This window comes from Falco naumanni, chromosome 10 (assembly GCF_017639655.2).
Source record: "Falco naumanni isolate bFalNau1 chromosome 10, bFalNau1.pat, whole genome shotgun sequence".
Classification (NCBI taxonomy): Eukaryota; Metazoa; Chordata; class Aves; order Falconiformes; family Falconidae; genus Falco; species Falco naumanni.
The window spans coordinates 31,797,315-31,814,385 of NC_054063.1; the positions used below are offsets into that span (position 1 = coordinate 31,797,315).

Genomic DNA, 17,071 nt, shown 5'->3' on the forward strand with positions numbered 1-17,071 from the left:
TTTATGAAGGAGGGAAGAGCCGCATCCCCACTCCTCCCCGCCCCGGGCAGGGATCCAGGCGGAGAAGAGGCTGGGAAAGTGAATGTCTGCTTAAAATAGCGCCTGGGAAGGGGCGCGTCGCTCCCCCGCCGCCCGCCCCGCAGCGCGGCCGGGCCGGGCCCCCTCCCGGGATGCCCGCGGCGGCCCGGCCCCGGTGGGCAGCCTTACAACAAGGAGTAAAAGCACTGCCGCCGCCCGGGCTGCCGCGTACACGCCACTTCTATAGTGAATTTCCAGGGCTGCTCTTAAGGTAGTGCAAAAAAACCCCAAAACCAAACCACTAGCGGTCATCCCCCTCTCTCCCCCACACAACCACCCCCCAAATATGCCCCTGTCCAACAGCTGACAGCACAGTCTAGTCTCGAAACGTTTGGAAAAGAAAGGTGAGACCATACCCCTGGGACAGTTGCAGATGCATTAAGAGTAGTGGCAGCCCGCCATGCCTGTAACAATTCACATCATTAGACGCAGGTGGTAGAGAGCACAAGGCACAGAACACCAGGGAACAGGCTAATCCAAGCCCTGTCTTCTTCCAGCCGCACCTGCCCCATCTCCTACAGACACTGCCGCAGCAGGAGCATGGAGCTGATCCCCCCCTTACTGACCACCACATGCTGAGAAGCTGCGAGAGCTGTGGGGAGAGCTCTGCCCTTCCAGGCCAGCTCCGAGACGTGGGCTGAGCACGGGGACAAAGCTGCTATAGGCAACAGCGAGTTTCACACTCGCGTAACACAGGTTTACAACTTGCCCAACCTCCTCATCAGTGTTTCTAGGAAAGAAGAGGTATAGAAAAAACCATACGCTATATAACTGCACGAAAAGCTAAGGATGTATATACAGCACACGAACTACAAATACCTGCAGGCACAGGTGAGGGCCAGCTGCCCACTATAAAGCCAATTATAAAAGGCTTCACTTTTACTCAGCCACAAGAAGGAATGTGCACTTTGGGAAGGGACTCCAACACAACTCAAAAGTGCTGCTTGGCAGAACTGGCCCTCTAAAGCTTTCTTTAAAAAATAAGTCAAATTGTGAAATTGGCTCAAGTTGGATTTTTTTTTAAGCTAAGCTTTTAGACTACTCAGGCACGCTTTCAAGGTTCTTGCTGCATGATTAAGGGCTGGAAATTCAAATTTTCTCAAAGCAAAACTGGAAGGTTTTGTTTTGTGGTTTCTGGGGAGACCAAAGCATCTTAAAACACTTTGTAGTAACAGAAGGGAAAGCATTAAGGCAGCAGTTGTAGCTAATCATGGTCTTCTATTTCATGGTGCTCCAGCACTTACCAGCCCAAAGATACTGTAACTGCCCTGAAATGATGCCAAGTTCAGGACCACATAATTATTTACTTAGCAACTTTTCCTAATTACATAGCACAGTTGTGAACTGATAGCACACTTTGTTTAAATGTTAGTAACTTATGCAGATGTTGGCATTTAAAGAACTTTTGTTGACCGCTAACTTACACAAACTTCAGAAAGCACTAACATCGTGTGCGCATTAAGGCACCACCCAGAGCTGGTCTTATTTCTTCATCTTGGCAGAAAAATTCACATTCTCCTCCGAAAGCTGAGCGGGAAGGAGCCCGCTGCACCCAGCCGGCACCCAGCCTGGGCCTGACCTCTAGTGGCCCAGCACCGCTTACCTCCCTTCCCAGTCTGCACCAGCTCATGCGTTCTACTCCATTTTTTTAATATTACCTCCTGGACTTTGATCCACTTTCTATATATAGCAGTCCCAAGCGCTTGACATTGCAATCCTAAACCCTGCAGGTACAGGTCTGTGGTGACTAATGAAAGAAATGCTAAAAAGCAGCATGGTCTTGGAAGGCATTCTCAGCCCCACAACTGTGCTGTGGTTGCTGCCTGCAAGTGTTTGGGAACAGTAAAGAGTGTTTATTTCAGAAGTAAGGTCATTTTGCACTTTGAAATCCAGTATTGCAGAAAATAGTTACCAAACAATTGCCTTGAATTCAGAACACAGGTGGCAGAAATATGGCTATTTAAGAGCAGGGAAATGGAAGGGAGACACGGGATCCAAGTACACTCTGCAAGGATTAGATGAGACTTCAGAATTGGCAAAACAGGTACATTTGCATGGCCACTTGTTCAAAGATACTAGGTACTGCCATAGAAATGACAAAAAAAACCCCTGACAGTAACATGAAAGGATTTTGGGAAACGTTTGTCTCCATTTCTTCTCCAGATCTTACAGCCAGAAAAGTTCGAGTACTGCAAATAGTAAAGACAATCTTAACACAACTCACCTCTCTCTCAAGAAATCTTATTATTTGGTGGGGTACTCCTTTGCTACACGCATATTTATAAAAGACAAATTGTGCTGATGCACACAAAGGATGGCAAGCTGGTTGTTTCTGAAGTAGTAAATTTCAGGAAGAATGCAAAGCTGGAAAAGGCATCTACAGTGACAATGGTTTAGTAAAAAGACTGGAGTGGAGGAGAAAAAACACAGTGCTGAAGATTCCCCAACTGTGCAGCTGACAGCTGTTCACTCAAGTCTATGAGTATTAATACTTGAAGGCTTATACTTGATGTTACAGAGCAGGCTGAACAAAGCTAAAACACAACACCCCAACACACCGGAGTGCGTGAATTAAGACAACTGAAGTGAGCAAATGCTGTTTCTGCCTTCATAAAAAACACACTGAACGCAGTCCATCATCTCATTTTTCCTTTGGTTAACTGAAGAAAATCTCCCTGAAGAAAGCAGGGAATTTCTCCTGCTGCAGACAAGTCTCTAAAGCCTATCAGACATGGGATAAAAAGTTATGCTTGCTTTACATTTTCCTCTAAGCAACACTACAGAGATCAGAATAACCTCTTGAAACAATCTTGCTTTGATCGTTCACATTTCTTTTTGTCATCAGGTAGTAGCCTACCAAGCAGGTGTTGTGTCAATCTAGTAATATCTGACTACATTAACATTACCAAAGACAGGGAAGGAAGATGCCTGTTCAGCTGATCAGAGATAAAGCCTCTTTAGGCACAAAGAAATAACAATGTTTCCATCATGAAAAGATGACTGTCTCCCCTGAATTCTCCTAGATTGGTAACAGTACCAAAGGGAGCATAGGAGATGGTCACACTCCTTTATGAAATAAAATCAGAGGCACAAGCATCCAAAAATGTAGGCATAAGTGTTACAACCTGAGGTCAAAGTGATTTCAAAGAAGGTTAATTACACCGGGTTTCTCACAGCAAGAGCTCTAAGCACCAAGCAATCTAGGCACTCTTCTCCAACAAACCAAAACAAGAGGATTTTTGAAAACAAAGTAGAATTTCCCCAAGTATCAGGTCTCTTAACTATAGGCAGGTACACTCTAAACATGTTCACTGTGTTTACTTCATTATCTACTCCAAGCTCAAATTATAATGCTTAAGCTAAACCATTTATCCAGCTTAAATAATGAACATTAGCTAAGATGCAAAGAAGTGTTTTTATTGCAAGCACAGTGAGCAGAGGTTGGGTTGCATCTCACATGAGTGTGACTGAAGGCAGACTTAAATCACCCACCCTTCTGTTTTTAGTGCTCATCGGTGTCAGGTGTACATCATTTCTGCCATGTGAGACATCTTCTTTGGAATATACAAGTAATATTCCACGTATCCTGAAAGATCTTCAATAGTCACATCATCCACAAAGGCCCTGGCTTGCTCAGAGCAAGAGCGTGGAGAACTTGAGGGAGTTCTTGATGGCAACACCTGGGAGTGATCCTCAGAAACTGTTCTTCTGTCAGGTGCCAATGGGAGAGTGTTCTGCAAGCCAGAGAATTTGTACACTTCCATATCTTGCCACCGTTTACACTGACAGGCTTTATCCGCACATGCACACGGCTTATTCATGTTCAGCTTGGACACAGACTGAAAGTCAGAAAGCTCCGTGGTCTTTAGGCTTGCTTTGGATACTAGGGAAACAGCAGCTGGAGAGTTCTCCTGTCTGTTCTCTGACACCAACTGTGTAACAGAAGCTCCCAAAGACTCAGCATCAGCTCCCTTCTGGCCAATATCAGGAGCAATACTGCATCGTTCGTGTGCACAAGCTTCCTTTGGGACTGGCATCCCAAACCCACTGCTCTCATCCTGGGCATCAGCCTGGCTCTTGTGGACTAGCTGGTTGCACGTGGAATGTGATTTTGTGCTGCAATGGATAAACCTTGGAGGATGAAGAATTGGAGACTTGGAACGCCTGCGACGCTGGGTTCTCACAACTCCTCTTGAAGGCTTCTTCATAGACCTACCAGGAAAAGACACAAAAAGGGAGTGAAAAATCACCAAAAGACTTATTGCTGCATTATAAATACTATTGGGCAAAATCTCTTCTGCACTGATATTGCATGGAAGAGCTTTAAACTCAGAATGTTTGCTCAGGGTATTCTGCTATCTTGGAATTTGACTTTGTTCTAGTCAAGCAGCTGTACAAAATACAAAAGGAACACCTGAGAAATGAAACCAAAAGTGCGTGCTTTTAAGGTTAGAAAATGAGTAAAGCATGTGAGACATGACAAAATAACCTCTAAGGGAAGGACAAAGCACAAGACAACAGCACAAAAGTAATGAAGCAAGGGCGAAAGGTGGGTTTGTTTCAGTAGGAAATGAGTGTGAAGTTCTGTGCAGATACTACAGCCACCAATTCTTTCTTTTAATCTAGTTCCCAAGGCATAGCGACAGCTTCTGCAATGTCAAACAATGACTGAATGAGATGCATTCATGACTGACTGTTTCAGAAACTGCAGTTCAGATTTATATTAAGAAATATCTATAATGTTTAGCAACCTATAGTTGAACAGTATTTCCTTTCCCTTCACATAACTGTAAATAAGAATAGTAATCACATATGAACAGAAAAAGGTGGTGCAGAATATTTAAAGTAGTTCTTTAATAAAGAAAACTTGGGTTCCTTGGTCAAGGGGGTAGGTACTAGAAACCTTGTCCCTTTAAAATTCCCTTTCAGTGCAGTGTCATCTGAAGTAGCCTGATAATCCTAAGCTTCTCTTACCCATGCCAGGTTTCCTTAGAAGTACACGCATTCTTCGGTTTGCTTTCATCTGCCACTGCTCTAACTAGTGCTCTTGGACTTGTCCCTTCACCCACAGAGAGAGAAGCAGTAGACCTGTGACAGACAGAATGAAAAATTAACAGCCTGGACTGGTTAGCACTACAAATATGAAAAAACTTGTGAATCTTCTTTCCCAGAAAAGATTGCTTCAAATTTTTTTTTACAATATGCCTTAAAAGACATGCCCACAAAGACCCAAATCAGAAAGACAGTGTTTACATATTCCTATCTCAAAAGTTTGTATAACAGACTCTTTCACCAAACGTGATGCCATTCAGCAACTAGACTGCAAATCCAAGCTCCACATGTCAATGACGAAGCACACACAACGACTAAATTTCAGTTTCCCGGGAGAGGGGAGGGGAAAAACACCATCACTGAAGAAACACGTCTCTTTTTCCAGAGACAAGTAAGTCATTCTTTCCTAAAAATAAATGTTCTTTGTACATAAATAGACTTTGTTTAACTGAAGAACACTTAAGCCTCTGTCTAGGACAACATAAGCTACAACTCTTGATACTATTGCAAGTTCAATCACTTGAGCAACGGAGTTGTATCACATCTTCAACTTCTATTCAAGCCAGGGACCTTCAAAGATTTACTAATTTTTCTGATGCTATAATTTCATCCCAAACTCCCATCTTCAAGGAGCTGTACTAATCCCAAGAACAATTTTTCCAAGTTGTGACTTCACATATTACACTGGAATTTACAAGGAAATTATTTTCCAAATCCCTTATTAAATTAGTTTGTAAGCAGGGCGGATTCCCTGAAAAGTGAAAATAAGTCCCCACACACTGATCTAGGATAAGGTTAACTGATATTTAATAGAGTCCAAACTATCAAACATCTATTTTCCATTTAAAGGAAAATGAATACAATGCAGAAAATTGAAGGCCAACAGTAAAAACTCCAAAGTAACTAAGTATGCCTGACTAGGGGGTGGGACTAGAGATACTGAAGAAGAGGCATTTGTGTGGTGATTCATTTCTAATGAGTTTAGTTACTTAAGGGAAAGATAACTTTAGAAGTCCATCTACTCACAATCTAAACTCTATGGCAATTCTAGTTACCACCTTCGTATTTACATCCCGCCTTACTTACACCTTCATTTCAGTTACTGGCATAACTGCATCACTGACAATAGCTTGCTGAAACACAGTACTATACAAATAACACATAATGGGGCATCTTTGTCAGCAGAAAACATTACATAAAAGCCTTTCCCCCCCTTCTCCATTTTAGATAGAAATTGTCATCGCCAACAGAAGACATGCTGCTTGTGTTCTGCTACCTGGGACAGGCAGGCTAAGTGCCACGTGTCAGATCTCCCACAAAACCAGACAACACAAAAAACATTCTTTCCCATTTACTGATTTTGGTTATAAATAGGAAATTTGTAAGTGACAGCAAGGAAAACAGTCTGTGTGGGAATCATGCACTGAATCTAATGCCCTCCTTTACTGACATGGAAACAACATTTCTCTCCTGGGAAAAGATGGGAGTTTATTCTCACGACAGGGCTTCAGAGCCATGACAATACGCTAACTAGTAGAGTTCTAGCGCTATGGACAATCCCTGGCAGCCAGATTCATACCAAAATTTATGCCAAGTATGTTGTCAACTGCTGACTGTTGTTAGGTTTGTTTCAAGCCTGTTGGGAGCTAACAGCGATCAAACAAATTACAATTCCTTGAGAAGTGCCGCCTACAGCTAGCAAATTTATTTCAGTTTAACTAAAATGAAGGCTTTCAGTGCCTAACCTTTTACAATTACCTCATTCCCTCAAATTTAACAGCAAGGGTGTTCCCTTCAAGTCCATTTGTAATATGCTAACTCTGTACCTCCCTGTGGTGTTACTCACCCAGCTGTGTCAACTCTTAGCTTTTTGAATGCTGTCTGCAGGCTTTCCTCTTCTCCATCCTTAGCTTCTGTTTTCATTATTGGAATGGCCAGAAAGTGACAGAGTTACCATGTACAGCTACAATCAGAAAAAAAGACATAAGAAAATAAGGCCCAATGCTTTGCTAAAAACATTAGTTGCCCAGCAGCATCATAATACATGAAAATAAACTCAAAATAGCACACTGAACACACAAAGCTGAGGTAATTCTAGTAGAACATTTTTGAAAGTTGATTCAGAAATTCAGAACAAGCTTTACGATACCCAAGAATGGAACAAACAGTCTCTTGTACAACCACATAAGCGAATGAACAACTTAAAGTAAAATTTAGTGTCAAGAGCATCCTGCACATCTGTTACAGTCTAGACAGATGACTGTCCTGCAGTGTTACCAGAGTAATTTCAGAAGATGTGAAAGGTGACAAGAAACACCACCATTAGAAACAGTGAACTTCCCACAACTGCTGTTTCCAACTTTGGGATTTGATGTTGCATATATAATTTAAAAAAACGAAACCAACAGATTTTTCTTAGAACAGTATAAAACGTTAAGCTAAACAATTTTTTTGATCTTATGTCTAGATCCCAGCAATAATTACACAATCTTATCAGAACATGTTGTTTTGATTGCAAATAGACATTAAAATGTTCTCATATCAGGTCTTGAACAAGTACAAATGCAAATACAAGTACAAAGAGCAAAAATAAGCCTTGTTTTAATTAAAAAAAGAATTGATAAAAACTGGCTGATATGTGGTGTTTTTTTTTAAATCTACCCTGGCCATCACTTAATCCAGCTTCAAAGGAATCTCAAATCTTTCTAAATTTGATGGTCTTCAGTGCCTTACATTCCTTCAGTCACGTGCACGTCCTACACCAGCCACGCTTCTGCTAAAGAAATAATCAATAAATGTTTCTTAGCACTGTCTTTGCTTTTGCTGAGCAGAAACCACTGCCAGCAGCCAGTCCCAGTTCTACACCAGACTACCTCAAGCCCAGCATTTGTTGAAGTTTACTTGGCTGATTAGCCTGCTTCATTTAATGCTTTGGACTTGACTACTTCTGGAAAAGCAGGGCTGCTTGGTGTGGGTGCCATCACCAGGAGAGTCTTTGGCCACACTGTATGGGGTATGAGGAGATCATCTTCTCAGACTTTTTTTAAATTACAAGGTTGTCACACTTGACAACATTCTACAATGAGACTGGTTTGGTAGGCAAGAGGAGAGCAGCAGCTATTTTCTACCTGGATTTCAGAAAGGCTTTTGACACTGTCTCCCCCAAGACCCTCTAGGCTGGGCCATCAGTCAGCGAGGTGGACTAAAAAGCAGCTGAACAGCTGAGCCCAGAGGATGGTGATCAGTGGCACAAAGTCTAGTTGGAGGGCAGCAACCAGCACTGTATGCCAGGGGTCAATACTGTGTCCAGTCCTGTTTAACATCTTAATTAGTGATGTGGATCATGCAGGACAGCGTACCTTCAGCAGGTTTGCCGTTGACACCAAACTGGGGTGAGTGGCTGGTACGCCTGAGGCACCTCAACAGGCTGGAGAAAGGGTCCGACACAAACCTCATGAACTTCAACAAGGGGAGGCGCAAAGCCCTGCCCCTGGGGAGGAACAAGCCCACGTGCAGCACAGTCTTGTAGAAAAGGCTCCAGGGGTCCAGGTGGACACCGGGATGGAGAGGAGCCAGCAATGTGCAAAGGGACTAACCGTGTCCTGGGCTGCAAGTTGAGGGAGCTGATCCTTCCTTCTATTCAGCACTGGTGAGACCACAGCTGAAGTGCTGTGTCCAGCGCTGGCCTCCCCACTACCAGAGAGACACCGACATGCTAGAGAGAATCCTGTGAAGGGCCACGAAGACGATGAAGGGACTGGAACATCTCTCCTACGAGGCTCGGAGAGCTAGGACCGTTCAGCCAACAGAAGAAAAGGCTCAGAAGGGATCTCACCAATGTATGTAAATACCTGAAGGGTGGGTACAAAGACGACAGAGCCAGGCTCTTCTCAGTGGTGCGCAGTGACAGGACCAGAGGCTGTGGGCACACACTGAAATGCAGGAGGTGCTGTCTGAGCATAAGGAAACACTCCTCTGCCACGAGGGCGATTGAGCACTGGCACCGGCTGCCCAGGGAGGCTGTGGGGCCTCTCTCCTTGGAGATACTTGAAAGCTACCTGGACATGGCCCTGGGACACCGGCTTGGGGTGGCCCTGCAGGCGTCCCTGCCAACCTCAACAGTTCTGTAATTCTTTATCTTCCCCAAACCCTAAGAATCCATTACAAAGGCAACTACCCAAACCCAGCACACGATAACAGCTCCTGTAAGGAGAACACACTTAGACGGAGCACTAACCCTGCCTAATAATATACTAATAACACCTAGGTTAGTACAACTTTTACCAACTAAGCACCAGCTTTTTTGTAGCATGGAAAAGGTCTCAGTGAAGCGAGAGGAGTAATCTGAACCTCTGCTGCTCGGTTGCTTATTCAGATACAGAGTAGTAATTTCTGTTCCCTCACAACCTCATTCCAGTCGGAGGTGGCAGCTCTCCCCACTGTTGTTCCAGCTGCTGGCTCTGCTATGATTTCACCTGGACGCCCTGCGTTGCAGACAGCTGTTATGACACACGCAGAGGGATAATGTATCATAACAACTTCAAGGCGCACATTGTCCAGTGCGTCAGACAGCAAGTAAACAGGAGAAAAGAAAACTAACACAGAGATTGACAACACGAGGCTCGTCTCAGCAAGTTATTATTCTATATACCTTTTTAGCTAAATACTACTGCTCCAGTGAAATATCTGGTCCTTGCTTCAGTAAGCTTTTTCCCCAGCTTAAAAAGAAGATTCCTTAAAAGAAAAAGGTCAGCCTGCAAAATTTATTGCTTTTTTTTTTTTAATACCACCACCCTGTATTATATAACTGCAGCAAGAAGATGAGAGTAAAAAGTTTTTAAATCACGGCGTGTTATTCAAAACATACTACCAGAATTAGACCACATATTTTATCACTCTGCCCTTCCTCACTGACTCGGTAAACCCTCAGCGATACAGAATTTACTCAGATAAAACCCCACTCCGTGATAACTATGCATAAACTTAAGCATTTCAGACACACCAGCCAACTAACACAGATATCAAGAAAAAGCAAATTACTGTGAAAACCAATCAGAGCTTAATGCTGTGTCAAAACCCCACACTGACAGTTGTGTTCTTTATCTCCTAAACACACACCCATCCTCTCCCCGTTAATTTTCAGCCATTTCCCAGCAACACAGGCCTGCTGACCCACCGCCCGCCCCCCACCAGGGCACAACGCACAAGCGCGTCCAGCTGGATTCAAGACGGGCACGTAGAGGGACCGAAAGCTCGAAGGCACCCGCGGCCGAGGCCCCCAGCAGCCCCCCCGGTACAGCCGGTCGCGGCCGTTCCCTGGCCGCCCTCCGGCCGCTGCCGCCCCCAGCCCCGACGGCACCTGCTCGTTACCCCCGGAGCTGAGGCGAGGCCCGACTCCACCGTGGTGACTCAGCACGGCCCCCGCGCCCCGCCGGGGCTCGCCCCGCGCCCTCCAGCCCCGCCAAGGGACCGGCAACCCGCGAGGGACAGGGGGCCCCGCCGCGGGGGCCCGGCCGGCTCTGCCCGCCGCGGGGGAGCAGGAACCCGCCGGGAACAGCACCCCGCCGCCCGCACTTACCGCGCTCGCCCGAGGGCCGGCCCCGGCCCCGCCGTCTCCGCCGCCTCCCGCCGGGCTGCGCGGGGCTGCCCCGCCCCTTCCGCCGGAAGCGATGGCGGCCGGGCGGGGGCGGGCCGGCGGCAGGGCGGGGGAGCCGGGGCGCGGCGGGCAGCGCGCCCGCGCATGCGCGCCCCCGGGGGCGGTGACCTCACTTCCTGTTGTGCTCGGGGCCCGGCGGGCGCGGGGCTGGGGGCGGCGGTGAGTGGCGTCCGCCGTGCCGGGACGGCCGCGGCCCCGGGGAGCGGGGGGCGCGGGGGAGAGGGGGCTGGGCGGTAAGGGGAGTCCCCGGGGGCGCGGGCGGCTCGGTGACGGGGCGCGGGCGGGTCAGGCCGCGGCCCGGGAGGACCCAGCGCTGCGCTGCCGGGGCTGGGGAGCGGCCGGGGGGTGCGGGGCGGCGGGGCTCTGCCTCGGTCTGCCCGCGGGCCGGCCGTCGGCAGGGGCTGTCCCGCCGCGGCGGCAGCGCCAGCGCCAGCTCTCCCTGGCTCCGGCTCTTGTGGCGGCGTCCGGCGCGTCGCAGGGCTGCACTCGTGCCTGCTGCCAGCACGCATACCTGCTTACCCAGTAAGAAAAAGACACTGGGTTATTTTTAACATCGGCTGCGCCTGTTCTGAGAAACCCAGAGTTTAGAGTTCACGGTGAAAAATACTGGACGAGTCTGGTCAGACGGCAGCGCGATTGCCCGCAGAAGAACGGGCATCCGTCGCACATGTCATCTCGGTTTTGTAGAGACCGTGCGTGTTTAGAGCTCAGTGTCGAATTTTTGTATTTCAGTTTATTCTGTATGGCACAGTCGGTTACACGCTGAGAGCCATCAATGGACTTGGAAGCTAAAGATGAAGAGGAGGAGAGTCTGCAAACAGCTTTCAAGAAGCTGAGAGTGGATGCAGCAGGGTAAGTGAGCAACGAAAAGGACCATGGCACTTCTCAGGTTTTTCGATACATCTTATATTTGCTCTCTATTATTTTGCATCTCAAAACAAATGTCAGTTGGTGAAAGGTTCCTTTCTCTCCAAGGGGAGAAAACTACATCACTTAACATGAAATGCAGTTGTTATAACTAACGGGCAAAGCAGTACTTTATTACTGACTAATTTTGACACAGTATCCAACTGAAATTAGATGGTGACTGTACAAAAACATGAAATGACTCGCCCAAAGCAGTGAACCCACTCTTAACTGTTGTAGCTGTAGTCACCGTGTGTGATACAGAACTTGTTTGTCCATTCATGTAAATGCTGGTGTCTTCAGCCACATTATCGGCCTTTACTGTGGTGCACAAAAATTTGCTTGGAGAGCATCTGATAGACAGCACCAACAATCCATAGCGTGCCGGAGAGCCCAGCCTTGCTGGAAGTCATCAGGCTAAATAAGAGCACTGATCGTTTCTGATTTTAGGCGATTTTGTAGAGTAAAATGTCCACAGACATTTTTATACTAAAAACTTATTCCATAACACATGGGTATACTGATAATATGTAGTATAAGCATCTTCCTTTTAAAAGTAGGAGTTAAGAAAATTATGCAGTCTTAACGCTTTGTGAGGTAGTTCACTTTTAATCTTTTAGGAATTCACAAGAATTTTAGGAATTCACAAGGAATTGTCAAGAGACAACTTTGTATTGATAATTAATATTACACTATGAATTCACCTCCATAGCCACCAATACTGCTATCATGACTTCCTCTGCATGTTAAATTATATTTTGCTTTGATACTCGTTCCCTCTACTTCAGGAGGTTTTCTGTTAAATGTGGAAAAATATAGCTGTTCCCTAACAAGGAACTGTGCCTATTAAGCATTGTGCTTTTGATGTGTGGAATTCTGCTTGATTCCTGATGATATCTTCTTAGGCATACAAAGATCCTGTTTTGCTGGCACATGTTTTGAACAGCTCAAGTCTTGTGACTAATGCCGTAAGATCAATTTTGGGCAGTGTACTTGGGCTCTTCTGCTAGAATTTCAGCCTTGTTTCTTGCAATTTCCTATCCCGTGTTCCAAATCACACATAGAGCCATCATAAATACAGATCTGCGTGCTAAGGCGTTTCTGTTTGTTGTCTGGACCTCCAGGGCCAGATGTTTTTTTTTCATTCCCTGTTTATCTGGGAAATTTAATGAGAAATAAATTAGTAATCCGTCATTGTGCATTGTGCATCCACTTCTCCACTGACTCCTCCTCAGGCTGCTGCTATACGTTCCTGACTTTGCAGTTCAGATGAGTAAGAGCCTATCTTTAACAACTATTGTCTGACAAGAACATTTGGAACCTGAATTTACATTCTTTAATGTGTCATTTTGGTACAAACAGGGTATGACATCAGCCTCTGGGCATTTTGGCCTCCTTTCATTTCATCTCACCTATCTTTAGACACTTGACTGAGGTCAATATAGTAAGAGTGGTTAGATAAATCTCTGTAATAATCCTGTTTCTAACCACTGACTGTAGAGGAAGTCAAGGCTGTGAACTTAAAATGTCTTAGCTAAGCATCTAAAGCAGATAGGCTGGATGTTCAATGTACAAATGAAGCAGTATGCTCAGGCATTACCGTAACGTGGCATTTCCCTTTTTTGCTCAGATGTATTGCAGCTCTGTCTGTGGGCGATGGGATGATTCTTAGAACACCAACAAGAGCAGCCATGGATGGAGGCAAGCAACAGACGGTCTGCTCAAAGGAAGCGTGGCATGGGTAAAGCACACCATTCACAGCACCATGAACGTGTTTCTGGTTTGAGACATTTAACACGTGCATTTAACACTGCACTTTCCAATGCAGGTTGCTGTTAATTAGTTGCTTCAACATATCTTTTCTTGTCTTTCTATTAAAAAACTTTACCATAACTGTTTGATAATGATGTTTTTAAAGGGGATTTCATCAAAGTATTTTAAAAAAAATTTGTCTCATAGAGAGGGTACCCAAAACTTCCTTTTCCACTGATTTCCTCAGAAATCCATTTTTTTTCAAGTCTTACACCTTTGCAACCCCCTCTCACCTCTTTCTTGGGTTATTTTATTTCTGTGTTGATATACCGGGATATTTAGTGCAGTTCTGTCAGCAGCTCCAACGGGTGTCCAGGTTCTGCACTACAGTTCAATTTAGGATGACAAAGTATCATTTGCTTAACACAGGAGATTTGGGCGGAAGTACCTTTAAATAAGGGTGGTTTGTATGTGTCTTTACTTTGGGGGGGGGCCTGGTTTCTTCAGACTCCTCCACTTTACCTGTCAGAGACTGTAAGTGACAGTCACCTGATTTTTCTAAGCAGAAAAAAAAACCAATTTCTACAAGGTTTTTAGCCACATTTTAGAGCTTATTGAGCTATGGTGTGGATTCTGGAGTTACCTACCTGCTCACCCGTTACAACTCTGCAGGTGTGTGAGAAAGCCTTCTAGAGGATCGGCAAGAGTACCACGTCGCAGACGCTCCAAGTCTCCAGTCCTGCATCCTCCCAAGTTTACATACTGCAATACGAAAGCCAGTAACCAGCTGAAACACAAAACCCAGGCCGACACGTCCAAGGGTAGTATCAGTTCAGACATTTTTGTTACAGCAGAATACGGTACGAAGGACAGGCACGATTCTCACTTTGAGGCCAGTGATGACAGAACTGAACCTTTGGAAGCTTTGACCACCGAAGAGCCTTTGGAGAAGCCGGGAGGGAATTGCTCTACTCTCTCCTCATCCTTTGAAACTAGCTTGCATTCTAGCCAAACCTCAGATTTCCAGTCCTTATCCATGCTTAGCAATGGCAAGCAGTGCCCTTGTACGGACAAGAAATGCCAGTGCAAGCAGTGGCGAACCATGGAAGTGTACTCTTTCTCTGGCTTACGGAGCGTCCTGTCGGAATGCGAAAAGGCAGTGCTGGGTGTCCATGCCCAGTCTCTTCAAAATAGGTCCCCTTGTGGGACAGCCTCGTCAAGTTCTCCTAGGTCCTGTTCCGAGCAAGCTCGAGCCTTTGTGGATGACGTGACCATTGAAGATCTTTCGGGATACATGGAATACTACTTATATATTCCCAAGAAAATGTCTCACATGGCAGAAATGATGTATACTTGACTGAAAGCAATAGAGCATCCTGCATCAGAGTTTGTGATAATGGTTGGATTAAATGCCTTGTCAGTGCCATGTTTTCACTGTTGTGTGTTTGATCAAATGTTTCTTTGCCTCATACAGTTTAGTTTTCTAATAAAATGAAAAATGGAATATAGTTTCCAAGCTAGTTCTAAAAAGAATGCACTAAAGTCTGAATACCTTAACAAAAGCACTGTAGATCAAATGAACTCCCTTTGTTTTTCGGTTTGTGCTGTGGATATTCAAGCTCTGTATGCTGTTTTCACTATGTTTTGGGGGCAGGGGGGAGCCTTCTAGGTTTTTTTTTTCTGAAGTTTTGCAGTATTCAGAAGGTTCAGTCTTAGTATGTCCCAGTACTTAGAAAAATGTTTCATAGCTATAGCTCTTATCTTCCTCATCCTGCTCTAGAGAGGAGAATGAGAAGGCATTTGCTATTTTGGATAGGGTGAGTCTCCTTTCATTGAACACTATCTGGCTCCTTTTTTAGTTGGATCAAATTATGAGTGCTTCCTCCTCACAAGTTTGTTGGGAGGCCCAGAATGTGCGGGTATGTGCTTGGACCTTTTTTGTAATCTAACTAGCTCACTCTTAAGCAGTTCTATTTTTTTGCAGATAAGTGAAGCTCTTAGAAGAAAAAATATATTTTGTTATTTGTGCTTTACAGATGGAATAATTTAGGGGGAAGTGAAGCAGGCTAACAGTTTTTTTGGGCCGTGCTGTCTTAGAAGTGGAGGTGGTGGAGCCATCTATACAGGTTGTTTCTGAGTATGTTTGATACACAAAGTGGTGTAGAAATAGAGTAAACAAGAAGTGTGTATCATACAGGCTGTGTGGTGTAGAGCTATAACGTTCCTTCTGGTTGAAAATACTGAAATAAAGTTTGTTGCTGAGACCTGGATTAATAAATGTTTGTCAAAATCCAGCAAATTAAAGACTGAATAATTTGACTTATGCTCATCTCCCCTCAACATTTTTTTTTTTTTTAAATAAAACCCCAAAAGTACTTTCAGTGTCAGCTGTACACACATGCTAAACAACCATGTTTGAGGTAAAATACTGCAATTTTCATTTACGTGCTTAAAAATTAGTGGTCAGCAAGCCAAGGAGTCACAAGCAGTTGTATAAAAATAGATGACAGCAGATGTAGAGAGTTGGCTCTGTACTCTGTGCTAGAGAAGACTCAGACATTCTAGATTATAATTGCTGCCTGTAGATTTTATTCTAATCATCCCTAAAACTTACACTATGAATCCAGGAAGTTCAGATTTAGAGTTTAAATAAATCCAAATAAGTTAACGTAAGTATACAACTAAAACTATTATTTTGTTCTTAAGTGTCATGCAGTTATTTAGTATGCAATATTGGCTTGTACTCTCAAATTTAAATGATTTATAAATTTTCTTGGGGGATTTTACTGTCCCCTTTACCTTCCTTTTCCAGCACTGTCCTGCCTATCCACACACAGAACTTTGGGTTTCTTCACTTCCCCTTCTATTCTCCCTACAGCAAATCCAATATAATATGTACTTTGCTTTTAAAATTAAATATTTAGTACTAGTTGTCTTTGCTGCTGCTGTTTTCTAAAGGCTATTTCTGCTTCAGCAGAGGGTGTCAGCTTGTGTTTGTGTTCATGTGTTGGTTTTGTGCCCTCTTTGAAGTCGTTTGAAGGTATTGTTGCTAGGTGCAGTATTTCTCCCTTTTAGACACTCTTAACAATTACCCGTACTCTTGGCGAGCATCGAGCTGGTGCCCACACATGTGAAGCCGGGGCACAGATCTTCACCATGCACAAATGCAGTGATTTGTAGCAGGTACTGGTTGTGCTCACTGCCCTCTGCAGCTGGAGCCCTATGAAGGGGCACAGCAAGGCTCTTTTCCCCAGAAACGTGGAGTGGCAGCCTGGATCAAGGTCACCTCATGCAGTTGTTTCTGCAGCGGAGCACAGTCCTGCTTCTCTTGAATAAAGCACGCACAAACCCCTGGAGGTGTCTAGACCTTCAAGCAGGTGTTACAGAAACCCAGCAGTGATCGGCGATGTGGGGAGGGCATGAGGCTGGTTTCAGCTGTGGAGCAGGACAACGTGCAGCAGAGTGAGGGAAGCGAGGAAATCGTGGAGGTTAAAGCAGTCCGAGGTACAGCCTGAAGCCTGAAGTTTGGGGCTGAGAAGTGAGTTCAGATTCACTCCAGAAGGTTGGATGGGAGGGAAGTCTGAGGGCACTTTTTTCGGGCACATTTCCATAGCGTCCTACGCAGGA

General features: G+C 45.0%; 2 protein-coding genes across 3 annotated transcripts; one reads left to right on the forward strand and one right to left on the reverse strand.

Annotated features, from left to right (window-relative positions):
• Positions 1-3,474: 3,474 nt before the first annotated feature.
• On the reverse strand, positions 3,475-10,759 carry OSER1 (oxidative stress responsive serine rich 1). 2 transcript variants are annotated; one of them, XM_040608632.1, is made up of 4 exons: positions 10,709-10,759; positions 6,977-7,093; positions 5,053-5,166; positions 3,475-4,290 (listed from the first exon to the last, which is right to left on the reverse strand). In XM_040608632.1, exons 2-4 carry the CDS (start codon positions 7,051-7,053, stop codon positions 3,597-3,599), a joined length of 885 nt encoding a protein of 294 aa, XP_040464566.1. In that variant the 5' UTR covers positions 7,054-7,093; positions 10,709-10,759; the 3' UTR covers positions 3,475-3,596. The 2 variants fall into 2 exon arrangements, with proteins under 2 accessions (XP_040464566.1, XP_040464565.1); XM_040608631.1 differs by lacking the exon at positions 10,709-10,759 and adding an exon at positions 8,490-9,529.
• Positions 10,760-10,858: 99 nt separating this feature from the next.
• LOC121094676 (oxidative stress-responsive serine-rich protein 1-like) lies at positions 10,859-15,763 on the forward strand. Its single transcript, XM_040608633.1, has 4 exons — positions 10,859-10,945; positions 11,519-11,638; positions 13,323-13,433; positions 14,117-15,763. The coding sequence occupies exons 2-4, from the start codon at positions 11,562-11,564 to the stop codon at positions 14,799-14,801; spliced, it is 873 nt and encodes a 290-aa protein (XP_040464567.1). The 5' UTR covers positions 10,859-10,945; positions 11,519-11,561; the 3' UTR covers positions 14,802-15,763.
• Positions 15,764-17,071: the final 1,308 nt, after the last annotated feature.